Here is a 25,596-nt window from a genome sequence, read left to right on the forward strand (position 1 = left end):
CTATCTCAAATAGCAGTCACATCAAGAATCTGCTTCACTGAGATATCCAACTTCCAGACAAGCATTTCCAAACTATGTGACTTCATGCACCAGGAAAAACTCAACACACACTGAGCAGCTTGATTTGGCTGTGTAACCTTCTTGCAAAGCTGAGGCTCCATGGAACCCCTTTTGAGAAACACATTCTAGATAGACCCAATTCAAAACTGTGTGATACAAAGCCCAACCTCAAGAATTTAATATGGGATGTGGCGTGGCAGTGAGCTGTCACAAGGCATTATGACTTACCTTTCCTGCTCCCACAGGTCCGATCACTGCTAACAATTCCCCCGGCCTCACAGTAAAGGAAAGGTCTTGTAGGGTTGGCGTTTCTGATGTCTACGGAATGAAGTTTAAGAAAAGATGCTCATTTCAATAAAGTAACACAAATTACCTCAAGAAGAAAATAAAATCACAGCCACTCATACGTGAACATAACCCACATCTCTATCTTTCCTATCTGAAGATTCTGTGTCCCGGGAGTCCTTTTCACTCAACTCTTTCTCTGGGGTTTAGCTGCCTTTTGAAGACCTGTTCTCTTATCAGATTTGGGTATGAACCCCGTTCTCAACACCCACAGAATTTAAATGGTAGGTATTTCCGCGACATGAAAATTTCTTGGTACATGGTAACATGAAAAGAAAATAATTAACAGAACATTCAGTAGAGGAGGGGGTTTGGGGTCACAATTTTAATATTTTATTTAAATTCAATTTCGTATACGTACAGTATATTATTAGTGTCAGAGGAAGAGATCAGTGCTTCACCAGCTGTATGTCACACCCAGTGCTCGTCTCGTCACGTGCTCTCCTTAATGCCGATGCATCACCCAGTTGCCCCACCCCCCACCACCTCCCCGCCAGCAGCCCTGAGTTCCCTGTAGTTAGGAGTGTCTTGTGCTTTGCTTCCCTGTTTGTATCTTTTATCTTTTTTTCTTTCCTTCCCCTATGTTCATCTGTTTTGTTACTTAAATTCCACATGAGTGAAGTCACATAATTGTCTTTCTCTGACTTATTTTGCTTAGCATAATACCCTCTCTCTAGCTCCATCTACGTTGTTGCAAATGGCGAGGTTTCAGTCTTTTTGATGGCTAATAATATCCCATTGTGTGCGTGTGTTGTGTGTGTATAAGTATGTGTGTGTAGATAGCTCACATCTTCTTTATCCGTTCATCTGTCGATGGACATCTGGGCTCTTTCCATAGTTTGGCTACTGTGGACGTTGCACTGGGGTGCACGTGTCCCTTTGAAGCACTGTGTTTGTATCCTTTAGATAAGCACCTACTAGTGCAATTGCTGAGTTATAAGACAGCTCTATTTTTAACTTCTTGAGGAACCCACACTGCTTTCCAAAGTGGCTACACCAGCTTGCATTCCCAACGGCAGTGGGAGAAGGTTCCCCTTTCCCCCCATCCTCACCAACATCTGTTGTTTCCTGAATTGTTAATTTGAGCCATTCTGACCAGCGTGAGGTAGTATCTCATGGTGGTTTTGATGCATATTTAGTATAGGCGGTTTTTAAAATTTTACATTATGACCCTTGGTTTTAATCTTCTATTCCATTAGCCCCCACAAGGTGGCAGCATAAGTACATGGCACGCAGGGGGCCCTTGCCTGGTAAGTAATTTAAAAGCTCCAATAACCTCCTTTGATAAGGAAGGAATCTCAGTAATGCTCACAGAAGCCAAGAAGGTACTTTACATTATAAGGTCACTCTGGGCAAAAAGACTCCTGTCAACGATGGCCAAGGTCATAATCACAGCTCAAATTTAACACCAACAAAAACAACGCCTAAATGAGAATGGAATTGTGGGCCACAGTGATAAAGTCCAAGTTTTCTAAAGGTAGCATGTCTTTATTACCTGTCCTAAACAGGGACAGCAAAGCACTTCTCCTGTTAAGGACACGAGGAGGTGTGCACGACAGCACAGAACCCAACACAAGGAAAAAGGATAAAGCAAAGATCATGCTAATCAGAAGTTGTATTCCTGAACATTCTATACATTCTAAGATAAAGAGGCGCCTGTGTGGCTTAGTCAGTGAAGTGTCAGGTTTCAGCTCACGTCATGATGTCAAGGTCCTGGGATCGAGCCCCACATCAGCCTCCCTCCTCAGCGGGGAGCCTGCTTCTCCCTCTCTCTCAAATAAATAAAAATCTTTTTTAAAAAAAATCTAAGTTAAAGAGACATTGGGTTAAGAAAATTCTAAGTGCCCATGCTAAAAAAAAAAAAAAAAAGAAAAGAAAAAAGTTCAGTTTTACAGTTCTGCATTCAATCTGTTAAGGGGTCAAATTAGATTCGCTTCCATAGAGAACTTCCAAATATCAGAAAATCACTTGCTGAGTGAAGGGTGTATTGAATAAGGGAGTTTAGCAGAGCATGGTAAAAACTGAAATGAGGAGGTTTCCTTTTCAAGCAATACTTGGAATGATCTATCTTTGAAGCAAAAGGTCAAGGGTACGAAGAAGGACAGTTCAAATTGAGACTACAGACCTCAGTAGTAGTCGCCAACTACGAGAATGTCTGTCCAAACCCAGAAGAAGATCAACAGGCACTGCTTAAGGTGAAATTTAAAGAGGAGCTACTATTTGGGGATAATCCTGACTTGGGTTTTGCTCGCCCTGTTATGATCCCCACCTGCCTCCCCGTGAGATCCTTCTGTGGGTCCTGACTAGGCACAGCCCCATGGCTGGGGATCTAGTGCACGGATCAGGAGATCCCAAGCCCTTTCGGAAGGCCGCTAGTAAAAGGGCTAGTGTTCTGCAGACACAGGTGAGGAAACGGCCTCCCTTATCACAGGAAACTGACCGAGAGCTGATCTGAGGTAGCGCCAACCCCCACCCCCACCCCCCCCCCGGCATTCTAGAAAAGGATTCTTCAAAAACAAAGGGCAGAAGCTGCTCTTCAGAACAATCCCAGCAAGTACAACCACCCAGGACGGGGGTAGGAAGAATCCAAACCACGGAGAAGCGAAAGCAGTGGAGATTGGGCAGCGGAACTCACCTTCTCACAGACACGTTCCAGGCCTGACCTTCAGGACCCCTCCCCCCTTCCTGGGTGGCTACAAGCAGTTACGAAAATGCCCCAGAGACTAAAAGCACAGCAGAAGTGAAAGGTCTGGATCATTTTCAAAATGAAAAAAAAAAACTTCTCTGGAAAGAACTGAACGGATTACAAAATGGGTACGGACTAAAACAGTGATAATTACACTCCATCGCCAAAGGAAAACCAGCCTCAGAGTTTATAAGAATTCTAAAACGATTAAGAAGCTGGATGTCCGTACGTAGAAACGTTTGTTTTAAGCTTCTCCACTCCTTTCCTCATGTCTCATAACTAACCCGTTCCAATTTTGCTACATTTGACTCCAGTTACGACTACAAACCAGCCGTCACATGCCCACACCGGCTTCCTGCTCACACAGGCTTCCTGCACCCCGCACCCCAGAATTTCTGGTGGGGCTGGACAAGATTCACTTCCCTGGTGGGGACTTCAAGATCAGGCGCTGCTCAAGCGTGACCAGCAGGGGGCAGCATCTGCCAGTTGAGGGCCACTCTGGCATCACTATGCGATGCCCCCTCACGGTGCCAGTCACCTGCTGGGCCCTGGGGAGGCAGCCCTGAGCCACACAGATGAATCACCCCTACCCCGTGGCAGCGTGGAGGCTCCCACCGGACCATGCACTTCAAGGCTGACAGACTGAAACCAAGTGCATTCGTTTCATGAATGAACCCCCGTGGGTGAGACCTTTGCCCAGTTACCCGCCCGGCTGTCTGGCACAGCTGCTCAGAACGTCCACGCCCTTCTGCCGCCCAGCCCAGCAAGCGCCGCATTTGGCCTCAGCTTCCCTCCCAAACCCCCAAAGTCTGTGCCCTCCCCTAGCCAAGGCTTCCGCCTCTGTGACCTAATCATACAGGCCCTCATCACTCCCAGCGTGAGGCACGATCCTTACACGGATGCAGCCAAGACACCAGAATGGGGTGTCCACTGCTACAAGACAAGCCACAGGAAAAAAGTCAAGAACACATTCGTAAGTACTAGAGAAGCGAACAGAACTGCTCACTTAACAGGGCTGCAGGGTTTGGCACCGAAGCAGTTTGGTGATGAGTCACCTCCCCCGGGAGGTGGTCACGACCTCAGTGCTTTCTAACTCAGGGGCATTCGCAGACAGAAACTTCAGCGGTGCTTTCTAGAAGCGCTCACGGTGTATCACGAGGAGAACTCTCCGGGAGGAGGGAATCTGCCACACCAATGAAAAAACAGTCCGGTGAGGTAATACCTGGTGTGAATGTCCACGTGCGACCATGCCTGACGTGGCCCTCTGCATTTGGAGACACAGGAGGCTGGCACCCACAGTCCCCCACCTGCCGTGTCCCCTCTGCGGGGCCCTCAGAGCAGGCCCTCCCACCAAGGTCCCCACTCCTGCTGGCTGCCAGGCTCCTGAGCTCTGCTTCAGATGGGTGACCCTCTGGCAGAGGCCACCTCCTCCCGGCATCCCTCCCGCCTTCGCTCATCTCTGGGCTGCCTCACACACCACCCTTTGCCCTCTTCGCTCCTTTGTTCTTTCTCTGCTTCGGTGATGAACTCCCTTTCTCATGGTATGAGCTCTGTTTTCCTGACTAACCCAGACTCTGACGGGAGAATGCACATAGAAGACCACAGAAGCAGGCCAGGAAAGCGGTTCAGCGGTGGACAAGGGAGGCTGCACGGGGCCTGCAAGGCTGAGAGAGCGAGCACAGTCTCTCCTGTTTTTCTCATTTGCCTAAATGCCATAAAAAAGCCAAGTGTCAGAAAACCCTCATGACCTCACTTATTCTATCTGTCAGCTTGCCACAGAGCAAAACCCTTAAGCTGGAAATCATCAGCATTGACTAGTCCCACCGGTTGCCTCCTCCCTGACCTTGGCTGCTACCAAAGCAAACTTCCAGAAGCTGAGCACAGGGAGCTATCACCTTACCCCACAGCAATGACGTCAATATAAAAAACATACATTGATTCCCCCAAAGTCTCTCCTCCATAAGAGTATGTATCTTAGTTAATCTACGTGTACTGTATCATTCTTCTGGTTCAATCCTGTAAATCCTAACATCACCAACTTACGTACTCATTCCGAAAAAATGTGGTAATACGTGGAAAGTTCTCTTAAAGATAGGGAACAACACATCAAATGCCTTTAACTGATTTTATACTTTATCAGTTGCAAACCTTACTCCTGATTTTAAGCATTTTTATAACCCACTTTCAAGCAAATGCAGCCAGTCACATTTTATACGGTGGGAGAAAAATCTCAAAAGTCACATCCACGTGACCAGTCATCCTACAGCAGCTGTGATCTCATGAGGGGTGATACGTACCTTATCCCAAAAGGCAGTGACGTCCTGCACGTGCACTATGGTTTTACCATCCGATGGCAGCTGTGGGGTGCGCTGTGAGATCTCGTCAAGCAACAGAAAGTTCTGCAGAAGAAGGAAAAAGGTGGGTTGAGCTGCGGGAATGAGACACACACGAGAGTAATCGCTTCCCTGGGAACGTGCCGTGGAGCATTTTACACAGCCCGTCTACCCCTTCACCAACTGCATCTGAAGGCTTGGCAGCAATCACGACACAGTATACATCAGGTGATTGTATAATAGAACGCCTAGACAGAAATAAAGAGTTCACAAAGTTATCTTCGTAACCCTCCCGACAAGGGTCCTGAACCTTCCCTGAAAAGAAGATACAGCTCCAAACAGTGAACACATTTCGAACCTGGACATTTGCGTTTTACTTCTGTGTTACCAACAATAAACAGGGGAGTTGGTAGAAAATAATTCCATAAATATTGACCTAATCCCACCATGTGCCAAGCACCACGCCAGAGGCCGGAAACACGAAGATGAAGGCCAGCATCGCACCCCCCCCCGACTCCCCAACCACCTTCAGGAATCGGGTTGGCCCCAAAGGACAGGCTGGGAACACGAGACCAGTGGCAGAGACTCCGGATGAAAAACGGGGCTCTGCCCATTTATTTGCGGTGACCTTTCCCTGGGCACTTAGGTTCATGCTCTCCCTGTACGTGTCCAATCAGTGTATCACCTGTCATTAACTATCCTTTGTCATCATTCTTTTTTATTTTTATTTTTTTAATTTGAGACAGAGAGCATGTATGGATGTGCAGGGAGCAGGGAGGAAGAGGAAGAAGTAGACTCCCCATTGAGCAGGGAGCCTGATTTGGGGCTCAATCCCAGGACCCCAAGATGATGACCTGAGCCGAAGGCAAACGCTTAACCCACTGAGCCACCCAGGTGCCCTGCCCCCATCATCATTCTTTTAAAAAAAAAAAAAGAGAGAGAGAAAGAAAGAAAAGCTCCTGACAAGTTTCTATCTCTTATAAAAAAAACATTTTATAAGCATTTCTCATTATCCCTCAACTCTTCTCCTTAGTAAATACCCTGGACAGCAGAAACAGCCACGTCTTCCACTCCCTTCCCGTTTCCCCACAAGTTAGCAGCTCAAGGCTGCAATCGGACTGAATTAAATGAAGCCCTGGGCGGGGCGGGGGCAGGGGCACCTGGGTGGCTCAGTGGGTTAAAGCCTTTGCCTTCGGTTCAGGTCCTGATCCCAGGGTTCTGGGATCCAGCCCTGCAGGGCTCTCTGCTCAGCAGGGAGCCTGCTTCCCTTCCTCTCTCTCTGCCTGCCTCTCTGCCTATTGTGATCTGTCAAATAACTAAATAAAATCTTTAAATGAAGCACTGCTAACTGTTACAAATGTAACATAATCACATATAGGAAAACTCCTTGTTCTGCAAAAGCTAGACAAAATTCAAGAAGAGTGCATTGGCACAGAAACGGGATAAACAACCAAATCACCCCTACCCCCAAATCAAGGCTGCACCCGTGCTCCTATAGAAACAAAGCCCTAGTTTTCAGCTGGCACATGGCAGCCTGGAAAAGGGACCCTCCTTCCCAGCCTCCCAGGGAGCAGTGTGTAGCCACGTGACTCAGTACAGACCAGTGGAAAGTGACTATGTCTGAGAACCCTTTTTCTGCCCAGTGGCTTGGAAGTTGCCAGCTTAGTCAAAGCCCCACAGAGTGAAATAATAAAAAAGTCAGCATCTGCAGGGGCGCCTGGGTGGCTCAGTCGGTTAAGCGTCTGCCCTCGGCTCAGGTCATGATCCCAGGGTCCTGGAATCGAGCCCCGTGATAGGCTTCCTGCTCAGAGGGAAGCCTGCTTCTCCCTCTCCCACTGCCTGCCTCTCTGCCTACTTGTGCGCGCGCTCTCTCTAATAAATAAATAAAAATCTTTAAAAAAAAATAAATAATAATAATAATAAAAGAAAGCATCTGGATCTCTGACACCACAGAATAAAATGCCAGCCACGGAACTTCTTAGAGGGTGAACTCTGTCCTCCCCGAAAAGATGTGGTGAAGTTATAAACCCAATTACCTCAAATTTTGACTTTATTTAGAAATGGGGTCATTGCAGATGTGACTAAGGTGCGGTAGTGGCAGAGCAGAACTTTAGAGTTCTAAATGCAGTGTGACTGGTGTCCTTAGAAGACAAAGAGGGCACCCGGCGGGCTCAGTCAGTAGAGTGTGCAGCTCTTGATCTTGGGGCTGTGATGCTGAGCCCCACGTTGGGTACAGAGATTACTTAAAAATAAAATCTTGAAGGGGCGCCTGCATGGCTCAGTGGGTTAAAGCCTCTCTCTGTGGCTCGGGTCATGATCTCAGGGTCCTGGGATCAAGCCCCACATCGGGCTCTCTGCTCAGCAGGGAGTCTGCTTCCCCTTTTCTCTCTGCCTGCCTCTCTGCCTACTTGTGATCACTCTCTCTGTCAAATAAATAAATTTTTAAAAATAAGTAAATAAATAAATAAAATCTTAAAGAAGAAGATGCAGAGACACACAGGCAGAAAGCATCAGCTGCCTGATGAAGACAGAGATCAGAGTGACGGGCCAGTAAGCGGAGGAAGGTCAAGGTCTGCCCACAACCACCGGAAGCCGGAGAACACGAGGAAGGCTTCTCCCTTGTAGGTTTCAGAGGGATGGTGACCCTGAGGACAGCTGGATTTCAGGCTTCTGGCCTCCAGAACCGTGAAACCACAAGTTTCTGTTGCTCTGATGCACCCAGTTTCCAGAAACCTTGTCCCAGGACCCCTAGGAAACCGACGCACAACCTTAGGAAGATTTGTGCAAAAGAGAAAAATCACATACTCTGTGTACGCAGCTTATACAAGAGTACTCTAGGACCCACGGGGCAAACCTAACCCTAACCAACGTGAGAAGCAGCTGAGGTAAGCCCGTGAAACCATTTTAGGGAAATAGCACATAAGTCACCTGCTCCTCCAAAAACTGTCAACATGCTTGCAGTCATTAAAATCTTATTTACCAGTCACAAAGCTACATATCGGGTACCACATTCTACTTGGCAAGAACCAGTAAAGCTGACCATGGCAAGTCTCTTCGGTGCAGGAAAACACGCTTCCGCACATTTCTCAAAGAACCGGCCAGCAGGAGGCAGGGTCTGCTTGCCCAGTCCCCACTCGTCCGGGGTCCCGGCTCGCTGGGAACCTGGCGACCTGCCCCACGCCTGTGCTGAGCAGGGCAGCGGAACAGACAGGTGATGGATGAAGGCTCCCCCTTGCAGGCTTGAAAACCAGCCTGACCCAAACTCTCTTTCCCCACGTCAACCAGGGAGCGACGCTCACCTGTTGTGCCACAATTCCGCTCCCTCCCAATTCTTCATTCCTCTTGAAACAATGTTACTTTGGAATCTCACCAGCAATTATCTACGATACTGACACAGTTTTTGGCTACCCCCCATACCTCCCAGTTCCTTCCCCAGCAGCCCCAACTGCGCCAAACTTACCCCAAACCCCATCCCCCACTGATCCCACTGAAACACTGAGGAGGCCCACCAGGCTTAAAACCCTTCAGCGACCCATGAGCACCTAAGTCAGCACTCCCCGAGTGGCCTCGACCTTGATACCCTCAAGTACTAAACCAGCCCAGCCTTCTCAGCCCATCTCAGGCTCACAATGGCCCCAGCTGGCACTGCCCATCTTACTTCTGAGTGCCCAAAGGGGATATCAAGTCATGGCGACGCAGAAGACGATACCATTCATGCACTTACAAAGAGCCCCAGCTCCAACATTAATACTGAGCCTCGCAAAGGGTCCGCACATCAATAGACAGCCCCTAAGGTACAAACAGACCATGTGACCAGTTCCAGTAAGTCTAACCGCTAACTACATTGCTGCGGTCTTACACAGCATGAGTTAACAAGGCAACAAGCAGAAGGTTACAGATATTATAAATCTTGTCGAGACAGAAGAGAATTCCAATTTTATAGCATAAGCATATTACCAAGGTATAAAATTCAATATTCAGCAGATGCATATTAGAATAGCAATCCCTCTCCCACCTCCAAGAGAAGAAAAACTACGCACATACTGAGAAAGTAAATCTATTGAGCATTTGTCCAGAAATAATAGGTCTGAGTGGAGAAAGAAGTCACAGTTTCCCAGCAGTTAAACAAGACTCTCCATTCAACACATGAACGCCTTGTACAGGGGCCAGCAGCACTGGGCGGATTTTTCTCCAGGACTCAGGCTGATGAGAACGCTGACTTTAAATTGCCATTAACAGCCATGAAGCCCATACCCGGAACAGGTCATGCGGGAAAGTGTCAGACGTCAGAACTCAAGCCAGAAAGATTGACTTCGGAGTGGCTGGTGGGCAGAAAGCCTAAGCAGCTTTATGAACAATATCACCTCCGAGACACACTTTACTGGATGTAGACGTCATCGAGACTCCCAGTGCTTTGAAGTGAAGACAAGATCTTTTATAATCCTATTGGACCCGTTCAATGTCAGTAAGAGAAAAATAGAAGGAACTTCTTGGGCCTCTAACCTCTTAATAAATCCCTCATTTTCAGTACGTGGGAAAAAGGAAATGGAAAAGTCTGGGTAGAAAAGATGACAGTGCACTCTACAGCCCACCTGAGGCCTTGCCCCAGGGCTGTGGACCATAGCGCCAGCTTCAAGGGGCGAAGGTCTGCTGGATTTAGTTCCTGCAACTGCCAAATGCGACCGTCCCGGGAACCGTGCTGGGGGGCCCACCCAGCCCACCGAGTCCAGGCTGTTAGAGACAGAGTCAGAGCTCCCGTGTGCCCCTCAAGCTTCTGACCCCACGAGCCAGACCTCGCCCAGTCCTGACACACACCACCCCACCACCCCCACCCTCACCCCCCCCACCCCCTGAACGGACTCAGCATAACTTTGCTTCCTCTCCTGCTGCCATGGTTACCTCTCCCTGCACATTAACACATCTAAGTGACAGGAAGAAGAGTGAACACCGGATCGATTCATTCTGTTACCTCTGTCAGGTACCCAAAGTCAAGACATGCTCCTGGAGGGCTCTCCCATCAGGCCCTGTCTACAGCAGCCCAACCCAAACCACGTCATTCCCTCCTGGACTGCATTAGCTTCTCGAAGCACCTTCCGGCTCTGCCCTGGGTCCCCACCCCCACGTCCTCTGCTCTAGTCCCCAGGCTACAGCCGAAGTGAGCTTCATGTTGCCTGGAGGCTGCCGTTGCCCCGGCTCGGGCCACCAGCGCTCTATTCTGCAGCCTCTGACACTTCTGCTTCCTCAGACACGCGGATCTCCTTTCTGGTGTGCCAAGCCCTCTTTAGGAGCTCTTGCCACCTAACCACCAAACCCCAAAAATGTAAACTTTCAGCCTCCTACCTACCCCTAACCCTTGCCCCTCTCCCACCCCCTGCAAACCTCCAACACAGGTCACTCTCCAGGTCTCTCCTTCAGCCTTCCCAGGAGGCTTACCTCCAAAATTACAGCAGCCTGTCTGCAGAGAACCTCCGACTTTCCCTTTCAAAGACGGATGACACAAAGCACACGTGAACAGTGAGGGTCATCGTTTGCGTACCTATGAGCCTCCACTTAATGATACATAAGTACCAAGCAGGAAGGACCTCTGCGCACTATCACCGAATACATGCAGCTGGCACAGCCCCAGGCCTAGGGCAGGTGCTCAGTTATCCTGTGGAGTGACTCGATGAATTCCAAATGTGCCCCCAAAAGGTCCAGCATAAACAAAGACCAGTGTTAGTTTCTCCTCCCAACTGACTTTAGTCTTGCCGTGACGTGACGGCCCCAACTCCCTGAAAACCTTCTGCAAGGTCCCTTTCGTGCTACACTATTTTATGCACCACATGATCCATCAGAGAATGAAAGTTACCGCTTTCCACGAAAACCACAACTCAGTTGCTGGATATCCGCAGAATGTCAGAGACGTGGCAGAGCTGCACACTTCCTACAGTGGCGCATTTTCGGAGCATGAGCCATCCGTGAGGTGCACAAAGACGAACACGGCTCCGCAGCCACTCCTCAGAAGTCTAGAGTTCACTGAGGAGACGACTTCCACAAACAGATGGCTTCCAGACACACAGTAAGTGAACCCAGAGTCATATCTGGGGAGATCCGGCGGGTGTGGCAGTTAATTTTCTGTGTCAACTTGGCTAAGACAGAGTCCCCAGACATTTGCGCAAACACATCTGGATGTTACAGTGAAAGTACTTTTACAGATGAGACTAACTTTAAATAAATTACTCTCCATCGTGGTGGGTGGGCCTCGCTCAATCAGTTGAAGACCTTAAGAAGAAAGAAAAGACTAACCTCCAAAAAGGAGGGAATTCTGTCTGCAGACAGCCTTCTGACTCAAGAAGCACTCTAAAGCCACATGGTTTTGGGGCGCCTGGGTGGCTCAGTGGGTTAAAGCCGCTACCTTCAGCTCAGGTCATGATCCCAGGGTCCTGGGATTAAGCCCCGCATGGGGCTCTCTGCTCAGCAGGGAGCCTGCTTCCCCCTCTCGCTCTCTGCCTGCCTCTCTGCCTACTTGTACTGTCTGTCTGTCAAATAAATAAATAAATAAATCTTTAAAAAAAAAAAATTAAAGTCACATGGTTTTAATCTTCCTTTATTTCACAATGGCCAAACTAATGCTACTGACCAAGTAAGACTGGTGTTTCCATCTGCAAGGCCCAAGAGCCCAGCCCAGGAGCTGGGCCAGCGGAGTCTACATGGACTATGTCCCACTCAGATCCATCAAGTCCACAGGTGCACACACAGAACAGGGGAGACGCAGATCTATGCGTGCTCTAGCTAAAGACCCCTTCCGAGGTCCACTGTCCCAGGAATGCCCACTCCAGTCTGCTTCCTCACTGCGTTTCTCTGGCTTCCAGTACAGCCTGGGTCCCCTCACACCTCTGCTGGGCCCAGTCCTCCCCTATAACTGCTGCTTCAGTCCATGCAGTATTTATCTGACGTCCATGATGGGCCCAGCATGGGCCATGACCTATGCACAAGAACGATCAGATACGGTCTGCTGTCCAGGGCCTTAGTATAGGCCTGGGGACAGAATCACCCACTTGACCTGCTACTGAGCAGTGGGGGCACCAGCCCTGTACATAAATAGGGAAGCGTGAGATCAGCATAATGAACAGTGCAGGGGGGGGAGGAGGAAGGCCCCCTCCCCCATGCACATGAATGTGGCCTATCACCGACACAAGCACCCCCCCAACCGCCACCACCAGAGTGGAGGGTTGGGCACCGGGAAACACAGAGTGCAGCCGGTAGAGCCTTAAACGCAGAGTTTACAATCTGGATTCTGCAGGAACCGCTGGGGGCCTCTTCAGAATGAGACTTGATGAAAACCACACGGAAGGAAATACTCCACATGCCAGAAGGCACTGGGAAGGCAACTGTAGGCAATGGACGGACGGGTAAGAAAGCAGGGTCTGGGGAAACTCCCCGCACGCCCACTGGCTCACCTCCTGCAGGAGGCCCTCCTTACCCATCCAGTGGGGAGGCCAAGCACTGAGGTCTGGAGGCAAGGAGCTCGAGGGCCCGGACCACAGCAGGCACCAGCCGCAGGGGCGACAACTGCAAAATTACAGCAAAACTCACAGCCCACTGACAGCAGGCATCTGGAGAAGTTCGACGTACGCTTAGAACATCGCCGAGGCCGAAGTTGTGTTCGTGCTCTTTCAAGATGCAAAAGTTACATAAAAGAAACGTTCTTGAGGGGCGCCTGGGGGACTCAGGTGGTTAAGCATCTGCCTTCGGGCTCAGGTCATGATGCCAGGGTCCTGAGATCGAGTCCTGCAACAGGCTCAGAGGGGAGTCTGCTTCTCCCTGTCCCGAATAAATAATTTTTAAAAAAATATCTTTAATAAAATAAATAAGTTTTATTGAAATACCTACTTAAAAGTTGCGGGAAGGCCCTGTCAGAAAGAATGGGAAACTTAGGGACCAGAATGGACCCCGTAAGACTGATCTCTCTCCTGGGTAATATTTTTTTTATAGGAAGGAAACTTCATCAGAAGAAGATCTCAGCTTTTATGACAAAAGTGTTCTTAAAAAGGGGAGGGGAGGGGAGGAAGGGAAATTAAGCCCAGAGCCATCAAGCTTCACTAGGGATGTACTGCGACATAGCCAGCACTGTGGAGGAACAGGAAAACCAGATTTATTTGTAAAGCCCAGGTACTCAGGTTCATGCCCTGGCCCTGCTCACAGAGCTAATTTATCTCCATGTTCGACCTCTTCACAAACACTGAGCACCTACCATGTGTGGGGCCACATCTTAGTGATGTATGCTATTTGCCCTGAGCCATGCAGGGACAGCTAATTTGGAAAAGGAGGTAGTGGGTATGGGGCGGGGAGGGCGGGGGGAGTGCAGATTTGGAAGCCCTTCCCAGAAATGGGCTGAGACCGGCAGAAAGTGAAAGGAGAGCCACAGGCATTCTCAGAAACCACGCGCCCGGCATCTGCAGAGGCAGGAACCCACCTTTCCCCAGGAAGAAGTACGTGCAGCAGAGGCCATTCCCCTTCCCAAGGAGCGGGGCCCTTCTGCAAGCTCCCTCCTCCTCTGCCCAGAAAGGACTCCTCTTCCAGCCCCTCCCCAGACTGTCACCAGTCGCCACCCAGTCACGGGAGGCCCAAGGGATGAGATCTGCTTGTGCATTTCCTCCTGCATCAGACGTTTCCCTCACCCTGCTGTTCCCCGCTGCACCCCCGAGCCCCGGGCCGGTGCTGTTTCTCCTGCCGCCCGCCGATGAGCAGCAAATTCGTTATCTGTGGTGCACGCCACCTGGGACGGGGAGGGGAATACAGGCCACATTCCGGGACAACTGCGGGCTTCGATGGCGAGACAGTTAAATTTCACCTAACTGCAACACGATGACACCAAATTCAAAGCAGGCCTTCTGCTTAAATCCATTTATGACTTGAAAGGGTTGTTTGTTGGGGCGCCTGGGTGGCTCCGTCCGTTAAGTGTCTGCCTTCGGCTCTGGTCATGATCCCAGGGTCCTGGGATGGAGCCCCGCGTCGGGCTCGCTGCTCGGCAGGCAGCCTGCTTGTCCCTCTGCCCTTCCCCCCAATTTGTGCTCTCTCACTTTCTCTCCCAAACTAATAAATAAAAGTCTTTAAAACAATACCAAAAAAAAAAATAGATAAAAAGGTCGTTTGTCACCAGACCTTGATCCTTTGGATGCTGATGACCGCCTCGGACACCTTCTCAATGGCCGCGGGGAAGAAGAGGGTGACGGTCAACCGCACAGCGCCATACAGCGACACGGCCACGAACACGTGGCTCGCTGTGATCACGTTGCCAAGGAGCACATAGGTGGTGAAAGTCACGAAAATGATGATTTTGCTTGCAACAAAAAATGACGCCAAATTCATTCCTCGGAGGTAAGAACTGCTCAGAATCTTGGAAATTTCCTTCCTGGAAAAGAGAGTTTACAAGGAAGCATCAACATCCAAGTCGTGGACTCAAGTGCCTTTTGCATGTGGCCCCTTTCCAGGGAGGGGACAGGGATTAAGACAAACCGTTCCTCGCGTTATGGAAATAATCCTACAGCACATGGCCCGGGGCCGACCCCAACAAGAGGACCACATAGTCATCACCACATCGCGCATCTGAATAAACAGAGGCTTCATGTCACGTGTTAATATCCTGGGTCGGTCGGACCAGGTATGAACATTCAGTCCACAAGCGCGCGTCCATGCCTGTCCTGGGCCGGGCTTCTTGCTGACGGCAGACAGACACGTGGTCTGTCTCCTTTAGGAGCTTAGGAACTCAGAGGAGAAGAGAATAAGCAACCCTAAGATATGTGCATGAGACAGAAGAGTGCATCCAAAGGTACAAAGTAGATGGTAGAGACATGCGCTGACACAGACATACCGTGCGCGGAAGGGCCAAACTCCCCAAATATTGACATCAAAGACTAAAAACAATTCCACAGACCTAAAGCAAAACAAGGCGTAATAGTATTTCCATGGCTCTGTTTCTCTGTTTGGCATGAATAACACTGCTGTACACAGTCTGGCCCAGTCTGTACAAACTTCCCACTTGTGCTACGTTAACATAAAAACATAAACTATAGCTTCCATGTAAATGTCATACTTGCAAATGCTACCAGCATTGCTCATTTGGGATTTAGAGACTTAAGAAACATCTGGAATTTCATTTTTGTAGTAGAAACAGCACAGGCACTCTCCTTCCTTTAGGACAGTAAATGGAAAGGCAGGTTAATGTGCTTTACGGCACAAGGCGGGGTGGACGGCGTTGGGAGTTCACATTCTAAAGGTTAAACACCCGAAGTCCCCTCAAATATTTCCGTGGAGGCAGGAGACAGAAAGTACAAAAACAGGCTCCAACAGACACAGAAACTTACCGTCTCAAGTGGGTGATAAGGTCTGCAAATGACTTCTCCCAAGCATACATTTTTATTATTCTTATGCCAGTTATAACCTCATTCATGGTCCTGATCCTGACGTCTGTGAAGGCTGCGGTCTTACTCCTAAGGGGACAGACAAGAGAGATGAGCCACAGCCCCACTTCCCTTATCAGCAGCGGCCACAGCCTGAGAACCAGGGATCCAACGATGCCCTACAACGCCTTTGCTCAGACAACTCAGGCAGCTCCTACTCAAAACACAGATGGAGAAAGACTTCAATGAGGAAGTCCACAAAGTCCATCCCAATTCAAGAAGTAACTTGGAGAATTTGCAGTAGGGGCTAAGGAAGGCACAGGAAAGAGAGTCAGATACAAACTGTCAGCTCCAGGAGGCAGAAAGGCCCCGGGATCGAACAATAATACCATTGGCTGCAGTGTAAAACGTGGGAACAAAGTGCCAGGGCACAGAGAAAAAAGGGGTTGTCAATTCTACTGGGCAAAGGAGAGAACAGGAGAAGCTTCCGAGTTCTAGGAGCGCCGCAATGGGGCCCCAAGTACACAGAACATTTCTCCCTAGCAAAGAGAGTGAAGCCAGTTCCCCACTGAGAAAACACCGTGAGCAGAGACACAGCAGAGAGAACTGGCCGCACTTCACATGGCATTATCATCACACACCTGACCACCTTGACAGTGACCCACTTCTAACCCTCTGGGACCATCACCTTCTCTACCACATACTCCGCTAGGACTGTGGGACACTAACAGACAAAAATCGGGGTGGACCTGGCCCTTGGGGAGCTTGTAATTTAATGGACACATTGAATTAAAAACAAGACACACGCCTGCACACCTGAAAACAAGCATCACAAAAACAGACACGGCCAGACCCAGGTCTTGAAAGAGACATTTAAATTGTACTCGTATTTGATACATGTTTAAATAATGTCATCGTATATAAATTCTGCTGGAAGACAGTACTTAGGAGGGACAGTGCCTGAAAAGCTATCCAGGAGGAGATGGCGGATGCCTTCACCCTTCCGGCTTCAAGACTGACCCTCAGCTGAAGGCTGGAACCTTCCCCAGGCGAAGCCTGCTCAGTGTGCAGAGAAAGCCCCTGGGATGGACAATAATACCATTGGCTGCAGTGTAAAAAGTGGGAACAAAGTGCCAGGGCGCAGAGATGAAAGGGGCTGTCAATTCTACTGGGCAAAGGAGAGAACAGGAGAAGCTTCCGAGTTCTAGGAGCTTTCTTCAACAGAAAGAAGAGATCAGTGAAGCCTTTTTGTTTGTGATCGGAAGCACAGGGCAAGCCATGGATATGGACAAACACACATGCCCTGTTTTTTAAACCAGTGCTTCTCTTACCGGAATGATGAAAACAACTTCCCGATGCAGCTTTGCAAGGGCAGAAGGATGATGAGGACTGCGATCCCAGCAAGACAGGATATTCCGATTTCCATCCAGAGCAAGGCAGTCACTGCGATCGCCTGCAGTGGCCCTGCCCACAGAAAGTGCAAGAATATTGTCACCTTAAAAGAAAAAAAGGCAATGCGTTCTTAGGACAACATGAGCACAAAACCAGGAAGGACCCAGTACAGAAGCCATCTGCTCTGAGAGGACAGACAGGAACCTACACAGAAATGATCATGGGGGGCTTTAAACTCACTGGAGCAAAAATCCAAGTACCCAGATGAAGCTGTTCCAAAACACCACAGAGCAGGCTTCAGGGACATCCAGGGAGAACCAGACTAGACCAAAGCATCGGAAGAAAGACCTCAATTCTATCTGCCCCCTGCGTGGGCTCAGGGTTCCCCCAAACTTCCTCCCCTGGGTTCCCCAGTAGCTTGCAAAAGTCTGTATTATGGAACCTGCCATACTCTTGAGTAATTACTTGATATTTACCTCCCTGTTAGGTTGTGGCTTTTCCAGGGAGGAAACTAAGTCTTATTCATCCCTGAAACTAAGATTAGTTCATGTCTGATGAATGAATAATTAGAAGTGGTGTAGAGCAATACAACTCGGACCAGTAGCTACACTGCCCTGGATAGTACGGTATATTCACAAGGTAAGTACAAATGGACTGTGGCAGGGTAGAAAAGAATAGGTCATTTATGCCTAGGGATTACCCATTGGGCATTCTTTTTTTTTAATCAACGTCTTTGTGGGGCACCTAGGTGGCTCAGCTGGTTGAGTGTCTGACTCTTGGTTTCAGCTCAGGTCATGATGTCAGGGTCATGGGATCAAGCCCCACATCTGGCTCTGCATTCAGCATGGAGTCTGCTTGTCCCTCTCCCTCTGCTTCTCCCCCCTGCTCATGCTCCTGTGCTCTCTCTCACAAGCTTGCTCTTTCTCTCAAATAAATAAATAAAATCGTTTTTAAAAAACGAGGCACGTGGGTAGGTCAGGTGGTCAAGCATCTGACTCTTGATTTTGGTTCAGGTCATGATCTCAGGGGCATGAGAGATGGAGCCCCACGTCGGGCTCTGCGCTCAGCAAGGGGCCTGCTTGAGATTCTCTCTCTCCCTCTCACTCTGCCTCTCTCCCCACTCATGCCGTCTCCCTAAAATAAATAAGTAAATAAAATCTTTTGTAGGGAGGGTACTTTCTATGTAGCGGGCACTCTTGGGGTCACAGAACAATCCCTGCCCACCAGGAGGTCATTCTATGGAGGAGAGAGGTCATGATAGGGAGGAGGAGAAAGGATCCAGGCAGCAGCACCGACCAAGTGTGCTCAGAAGGGCCACTCCTGAAGGACTATGGGACATTTCCCCAGGCTAGGTAAGAACACTGCTGTCTGCGTGTATATGACTGAAGTACGCTATAAACGCATTCCGAAAACAAAACTCTTCTCTACCGGACAACACATGCTATTATGAGTCGAACACAGAAGAAATGAGAATTGGATAGAAAGTATCCTCATCTCAGGGCACCTGGGGGCCTCAGTGCGTTAACTGTCTGCCTTCAGTTCGGGTCACAGTTCGGAGTCCTGGGATTGGCCCCCGCGTCGGGCTCTGCTTCTCCCTCTCCCTCTGCAGCCCACTCTGCCCACTGGTGCACACTCTCTCTCCCTCTCTCTCTCTCTCTCTAATAAATACCTAAAATCTTTTAAAAATAGGGCACCTGGGTGGCTCAGTGGGTTAAGCCTCTGCCTTCAGCTCAGGTCATGATCTCAGGGTCCTGGGATCAAGCCCCTCATCGGGAATCTCGGCTCAGCGGGGAGCCTGCTTTCCCCCCTGCCCCTCTGCCTACTTGTGATCTCTCTCTGTGTCAAATAAATAAATAAATAAATAAATAAAATTTTAGAAATAAAAATTTTTTAAAAAAGTATCCTCATCTTCTGTCCTCAAAAGAAGTCTGGCCTACACCAACAACTGGCACCTGAAATTCCAAGTAGTTAAACCAAGGAAGAGGGTGGGAATGCAGAAGGCTTCCTGGGGGGCAGCTGACCTGGTCGAACTTGTTCACGTCGTTGGACAGCAGATTGACGATCTGGCCGGTGGTCGTCTTCCCCATGGCCACGTTACTGAGGCGAAGCGCCTGAAACAGAAGAGGGGAACAGAGACTTACATTGCTGCAGGGACATCAAGCCACACTTGGGAAAAGAGCAAAGTGGAATGTGTTCTGACGGGACCTTGAGTGATGTCAGGAGAGCAAGGTGTCCCGGAAGAGCGGGGCTCTGGGGACCCGCGTTCAGCCTTCCTCCCCTCCATGGGGCGGCAGCCGCATCCCACAAGGAACAAAGGGAGCAAGAGGAGGCACGAGGCAACTCTCTCGCCCCGGTTTTTGATGAATTTGGACACGCTGAAAGTATAAAAAGATATATACTTGGGTGTCAACTCACGTAATTTTGAGCCACACTCTGTGAGTGGAGAGGCCGTCTATGGACAAAAGCTAGGGGACGGACTATATCTGGAATCAGTCATTATCTCTACATGTGATGTCATGCAAACACTCTGGGTCTGAAGTTTCCTGTGTGAATGGAAATAACCCGGCACTACCTAGACGGAGCTCGGGGTTCCTAGGAGTGGGACACCTGTCATCCACCAGGAGCAGGACACCAGGTGACTGAGGAGTGCTTGTTTCCCTTTTAGAAATGGGACAAGATAAGAACAAGCAGCTGTAACTCAAGTGGGACCTGGACAAGTGGTCCCAGCACAGGGAGCTGGGGACAGTTTCCACAGAGTAGCACTGTGGGCAGGCCAGACCCTGCATGATGAAGAGGAGAAACCCTATGGGAAGAAGGGAAGAGCACTGTGGCCGGAAGGAACAGCACGCAGAGCCAGGGAAGGGACACACAGAAGCAGTTAAACCATGAACACCTGAAATCTGGCTGGAAAGGTAGAATGAAAGCGGCTCATGTCTGGAAAACAAAATGGAACAATAAACGTCTTTTTTACATTTGAGTGAGAAACTCAACTTTAGGAAGACTGAACTGTAGAAGTGACTGGCCGGGAGATGCTCCGAAGAAGGGGAGACGAGGGCCGCCTCGTGACGTAGTCCAGGTGAAAGGTAACAGGACGTGCACTAGGACTGCGTGAAGGGAAAAGAAGAGCCAGACACCCTGAAGACACTCTGAAAAGTACGAAGTGCCACACAAGTGTAGATAAATCAGTCACAAAAAAAGAAAATTACAACCCTCTCCCGACTAGGGAGAAAAAAAGAAAGAAACGTCCCTCCAGGAAAAGAAAGAAACTTTAGTGTGCCTTCATTACTGAAAGCTATTCTGAAAATATTTTTAAAGCCAAGTTTACATACAAATACAGGTGAATCCCGCATGCAGAAAATGCACTGTCGAAGTAGATATCTGATAACGAATTGGAACAATGACAATAAGACAGAATGGCACACAAAACTGATTCTAAAACTGATCATTTTCAAAAAGCAAAAACAAAACCTCAAGACAACTGCACCCATCTCTTATTGTCACTCACAGAGAGTCACTGCTGCTGGCAGTGAGAACCAGAGGGTAAGATGGCACAGGTGACAATCTGTATAAAGGGCCACTCTCGGTGAACCATCGGGACACCTTGTCATTCGGTCACAGCTGAGACTGAGGACAGAAAGGGTGACTCTGGAAGAAACGCTCACCTAGGTTAACAGCAGCATAGCCGCCAACACAGAAATGAATCATCTCGCAAAAGAAAATCAGGCATACTCTAGCTAGGAAAAAAAAAAAAAAAAAAACCCGTGGTGTGTCATTCTTGTTATTAATGAGAAAGACAGAGCTTACAAGCCAACTGTCAGACTTCTGCTTCCACCAGGAAAGAACAGTCAGCACTGGACTGGCCCTCAACTGTTAAGACTGTAAAGCTGGACCAAAGAGACGAAGCAGCTGTTCCGGCACTGGCCACCAGGCGGCACAAGACCAGAAGCCTTCAGAGCCCTGTATCTCACCTGGCTTTCTGCCCAGGCACACTTTTGGACCAAGTAGAACAGCAGTTTCACTGAGCCAAGGAGGAAGAGCTATCTGTTCCAAGTTGCAGAAATGTCCGGAATTTGCAAGCCCAAGTGGCAGAAGGGAAGGTCCCAAAAGTTTTCGCAGGGAGTTAGCAAGGGGGGTTAGCACCCATTGCGGGCTCAAGAGAGATTCCAGAGGTCATGTGAGGAGACACAGAGTTCCCACTCAACAAGAATAAAGAGATCTTCACAAACACCTCAGACACTCTATTTAAAGACCAGGAGGGCCATGACTTAGTAATAAAGATCATACTCTAGAGTAAGAGCCATGCCCCTTAAGACCGAGTTTAAGATGGAAATATCTGCCATAGACAGATACACAGACACATAGAATAGGAAGGTAGGTAGTAACATAGGTAGATAGATCTGTTCCTGACAGAACCAATCTGCCAGGAATTGTTCATAAGAACAAAACGCAATACAATTTAGTCAAAACCCCCTATAATATTAACCCTCATAACATCCAACACAGTAAACAATTATTAAACATACAAAGAAGAAAATGTGACCCATGATCAAAGACAGAGAATAGAGGCAATAAAAGTAGACCCTAAGATGATCTAGATTTTGGAATTAGTAGATGAGAACTATAAAATCATTATACAAATATGTCCAAGGAGTTAAAGAAAGATATGGTTATAACAACTGAACTGGAATGAGTAATTTTAGGAGAACAATGAACACTACCAAGATGAACCAAATGGAAATTCTAGAACTTAAAAGTACAATATGAAAAAATCCACTAGATAACTTTAGAAGCAGAAAAATTCCATTGATCTGTTCCCAGATTCATCAAGTCTTTTAGATGACCATCTGAATAACAGAAGAGAGAGAGAGAAATTGAAGGGGGAAAAAAAGAGCATAAGGGTTCAGTGGGACAATAACAAGGACTGAAACACACATGAAAGTGGATTCCTGGAAGAAAACGACAAAATAGGGAAGAAAAAAATATGTGAAGAAATAATGTCTGAAATTTTTCCAAGGCTGGTAGAAAATATTAAATTACATACTGAAGAATCTTAGCAAACACCAGGAAATATCAAAACAAAGACTTTTCCTAGGGCACATCAGACTCAGACTGAAGAAAACCAAAAAACCAAGAAAAAGAACACTTTACACATAAGGGAACAATATAACTGAGGGCTGACATCAGAAACCTTGGAAACAAGACAGTGGAACATCTAGTGAGAGTTAAGAGAAAAGAAAGAATAACTGAATTCTATAACCAACACAAATGTGCTTTAAATGACGATGGTGAATTTAAGACATCTTCAGATATACAAAGTCTGAGAATTTATCACCAAACTAAACTTTAAGATATTATAAAAGAAATTCTTTAGGGGCACCTGGGTGCCTCAATTGTTTAAGCATCTGCCTTCAGCTCACGTCATGACCCAGGGGTCCTGGGATCAAGTCCCATATCAGGTTCCCTGCTCCACGGGGAACCTGCTTCTCCGTCTCCTCTCTTTCCCTCTGCCCCCACCCCGTGCTCGCTCTCTCTCAAATAAATAAAGCCTTTAAAAAAAATAAATTTCATTCAGTCAAAAGGATCTGGTACCAGATGAAAACTCAAGATGTACAATAAGGAATAAGGAGAAACCCAAATGACAAATATGTAGCTAAACATAAAAGATTACAAATTCCCTTTTAATCTATTTGAAAGACAAATGGCTGCTTATTGCAAAAAATGGTCACGCTGCATGATGTAGATGTGAATGATTACGAGACCACAATGAATGAGGAAGGGTAACAGAATTTTACGCTTGTACATTTCTTACATTTTTGTGTAAAATAGTCCAATATTAAGATTAAACAAACTATAGTAAGTTAAGATGCCTATTTGGATCTCTAAGTCAACACTAAAAACACACAAAGAGAGAGATACTGCTAAAAATCCAATAATGGAATCAAAATGGAATACTAAAAAATTTCTGATAAACCCCAAAAAAAGTCAGGAAGACGAAAAAAAAAAAAAACAGATGAAACAAATAGAAAATAAATAGCAAAGTGAAAAGCTGAAGCCCAATCACATCAGTATTTACACCAAATGTAATACATTAATACTATAAGCCAGAGACTGTCACAAAGAATTAATAAAAAACCCAAATTGCAGTATACGGAAGACAGATTTTAAATCCACTGACAGATTGAAAGTGAACAGATAAAAAAAGATATGCCACACAAACAATAGGTACAATGAATGTGGTGTGGCTCTATTAACATCAGACAATACAGACCTTGAGACGAGGAATTACCAAAGATTAAGACAGACATTTCATACTAATGTCATTTCACCACCCCTAAAAGTGTACGGATCAAATTATAAAGTTTCAACATACATGAGACAAAAAGAGAACGAAAAAAGGGCCCCTGGGTGGCTCAGTGGGTTAAGGCCTCTGCTTTCTGCTCAGGTCATGATCCCAAGGTCACGATCCCAGGGTCCTGGGATGGAGCCCCACATCGGGCTCTCTGCTCAGCAGGGAGCCTGCTTCCCTTCCTCTCTCTGCCTGCCTCTCTGCCTGCTTGTGGTCTCTGTCAAATAAATACATAAAATCTTAAAGAAAAAAAACACACACAGAACAAAAGAGAAAAATCAGAAAAGACTACAATCATAGATTTCAACATCCCTCTCTCAGTAATTGATGAAAGTAAAAAAAAAAAAAAAATCAGGATACAGAAGATGTGGACAACACTAGTAACTACCTTCATCAGACATTTATGGAACACCATGTCCAACAGCTGCAGGACTGACTTCTCAAGTACACACTGAATATTTCTCAACACTGACCCTATATGCTGGGGCCATAAAATAAATCTCAATAAATTTCTAAACATAAAAATGTTACACAGAATGTTCTCTGGTGACAGAAGAATTCAATTGGAAATCACTATGATAGCTCTCAAAACTCCAAATATGTGAGAATTAACAACATAACTTCTAAACAGCCACGTGACAAAGACGACCTCCTAAGAGAAATCAGAAATATTTTTAAATAAATGAGAATAGACCATATATCACAATTTGTAGGATACAGGTAACCAAGTCTTAGCAGAAACTTCTGGCTTTAAATGTTTGACATTAGAAAGAAAGAGAAGTATAAAATTGATGATCTAAGTCTACCTAAGATCAAGACCAAAGGAACAGAAACGCGCACACACACAAACAAGCATGTTCATACCTACAGAAGAGCCTCTAGTAAAATCAATTACATGTCTGTTGCCCCCAGGATCTGTCAGCTCATTTGAGTGCACAGAGGCTGTCATATTCATCTACATCAGCAAAATTATAGAACTAGCTGCCCTTTATTGAGCACCTTTTACAACCCAGACAACTGATTAAGAAACAACCTTACAAAACAAGAATTACTCCTATTCTGCAGATGAGAAAAGAAGCTGAACATATTCATCCTGACAGAGAACACTGGGTACTTCTTTTTTTTTTTAATGAAGCAAAATTACCACTCTTCATTAATGTAGAAAATTCAAGTTTGGTTCTAATAAATTATGTATGTTACAGTTGAAAAACAGTTCACGTTGGGTGTAGAGAAAAAAATGCACATATTAAAGCAATGTTTTGGTTTCATATTTCCTTAAGTTGACAGGGTGTAAAAGGATACTGTTTAGTTAAATTTGTTTTCCTTGTAAGAGCACAATAGTTCCACCATGAGAGCAAAAAAGAAACAGAAACTGGAAGCAATTATTTGCACTGTATATACCAGACCCAGGATTAGTATCTTTGCTAAATCTAGAAGTCTTACATAGGGCGCCTGGGTGGCTCAGTGGGTTAAGCTGCTGTCTTTGGCTCAGGTCGTGATCTCAGGGTCCTGGGATCGAGTCCCGCATCCGGCTCTCTGCTCAGCAGGGAGCCTGCTTCCTCCTCCTCTCTCTCTGCCTGCCTCTCTGCCTACTTGTGATCTCTCTCTCTGTCAAATAAATAAATAAAATATTTAAAAAAAAAAAAAAGAAGTCTTACATATCAAGAATTATAAAAGTCTACTATTATATATATATATAAAATTATAAAAGTCTGCTACTATAAAAGAGTGGCAGCTAACAGGTGCAGGAAACTCACTGAGGTAAACACAAATGACCACTGAAAATTTTTCAATACTGAAATTCGTTATGACTCAGAAATAATGACAAAGTGTTCTTTTTCATCTAGAAACTGGTGAACGTAGCAAAAACAGAAAGTTACAAGAGCCAGTCTTGGCAAGGGTGGGGACCATCTCAGTTTCCCAGAGACTATAAATAGTTGCCAGCTCTGTGGAAGGAAATCTAGCATTCAAAAGCCTTGCAGGGCACCTAGATGGTGCAGTCCATTGAGCGACCAACTCTTGACTTCAGTTAAGGTCATGAGGTCACGAGAT

At 47.1% G+C, this 25,596-nt stretch overlaps 1 protein-coding gene across 4 annotated transcripts in view; it reads right to left on the minus strand.

Annotated features, from left to right (window-relative positions):
• Positions 1 to 25,596, minus strand: part of ABCC4 (ATP binding cassette subfamily C member 4 (PEL blood group)) — a 246,336-nt gene that overhangs the window by 154,561 nt on the left and 66,179 nt on the right. For all 4 annotated transcript variants that reach the window (XM_082700685.1, XM_082700688.1, XM_082700687.1 and 1 more), the window contains exons 5-10: positions 19,220 to 19,309; positions 17,138 to 17,301; positions 15,771 to 15,896; positions 14,569 to 14,818; positions 5,389 to 5,490; positions 289 to 378 (exon numbers count right to left, since the gene is read on the minus strand). In XM_082700685.1, coding sequence (XP_082556811.1) covers positions 289 to 378; positions 5,389 to 5,490; positions 14,569 to 14,818; positions 15,771 to 15,896; positions 17,138 to 17,301; positions 19,220 to 19,309 — 822 coding nt within the window. The remainder of the gene's footprint in view (positions 1 to 288; positions 379 to 5,388; positions 5,491 to 14,568; positions 14,819 to 15,770; positions 15,897 to 17,137; positions 17,302 to 19,219; positions 19,310 to 25,596) is intronic.

The sequence above is a fragment of the Mustela nivalis genome (assembly GCF_964662115.1).
Source record: "Mustela nivalis genome assembly, chromosome: 15".
Lineage (NCBI taxonomy): Eukaryota > Metazoa > Chordata > Mammalia > Carnivora > Mustelidae > Mustela > Mustela nivalis.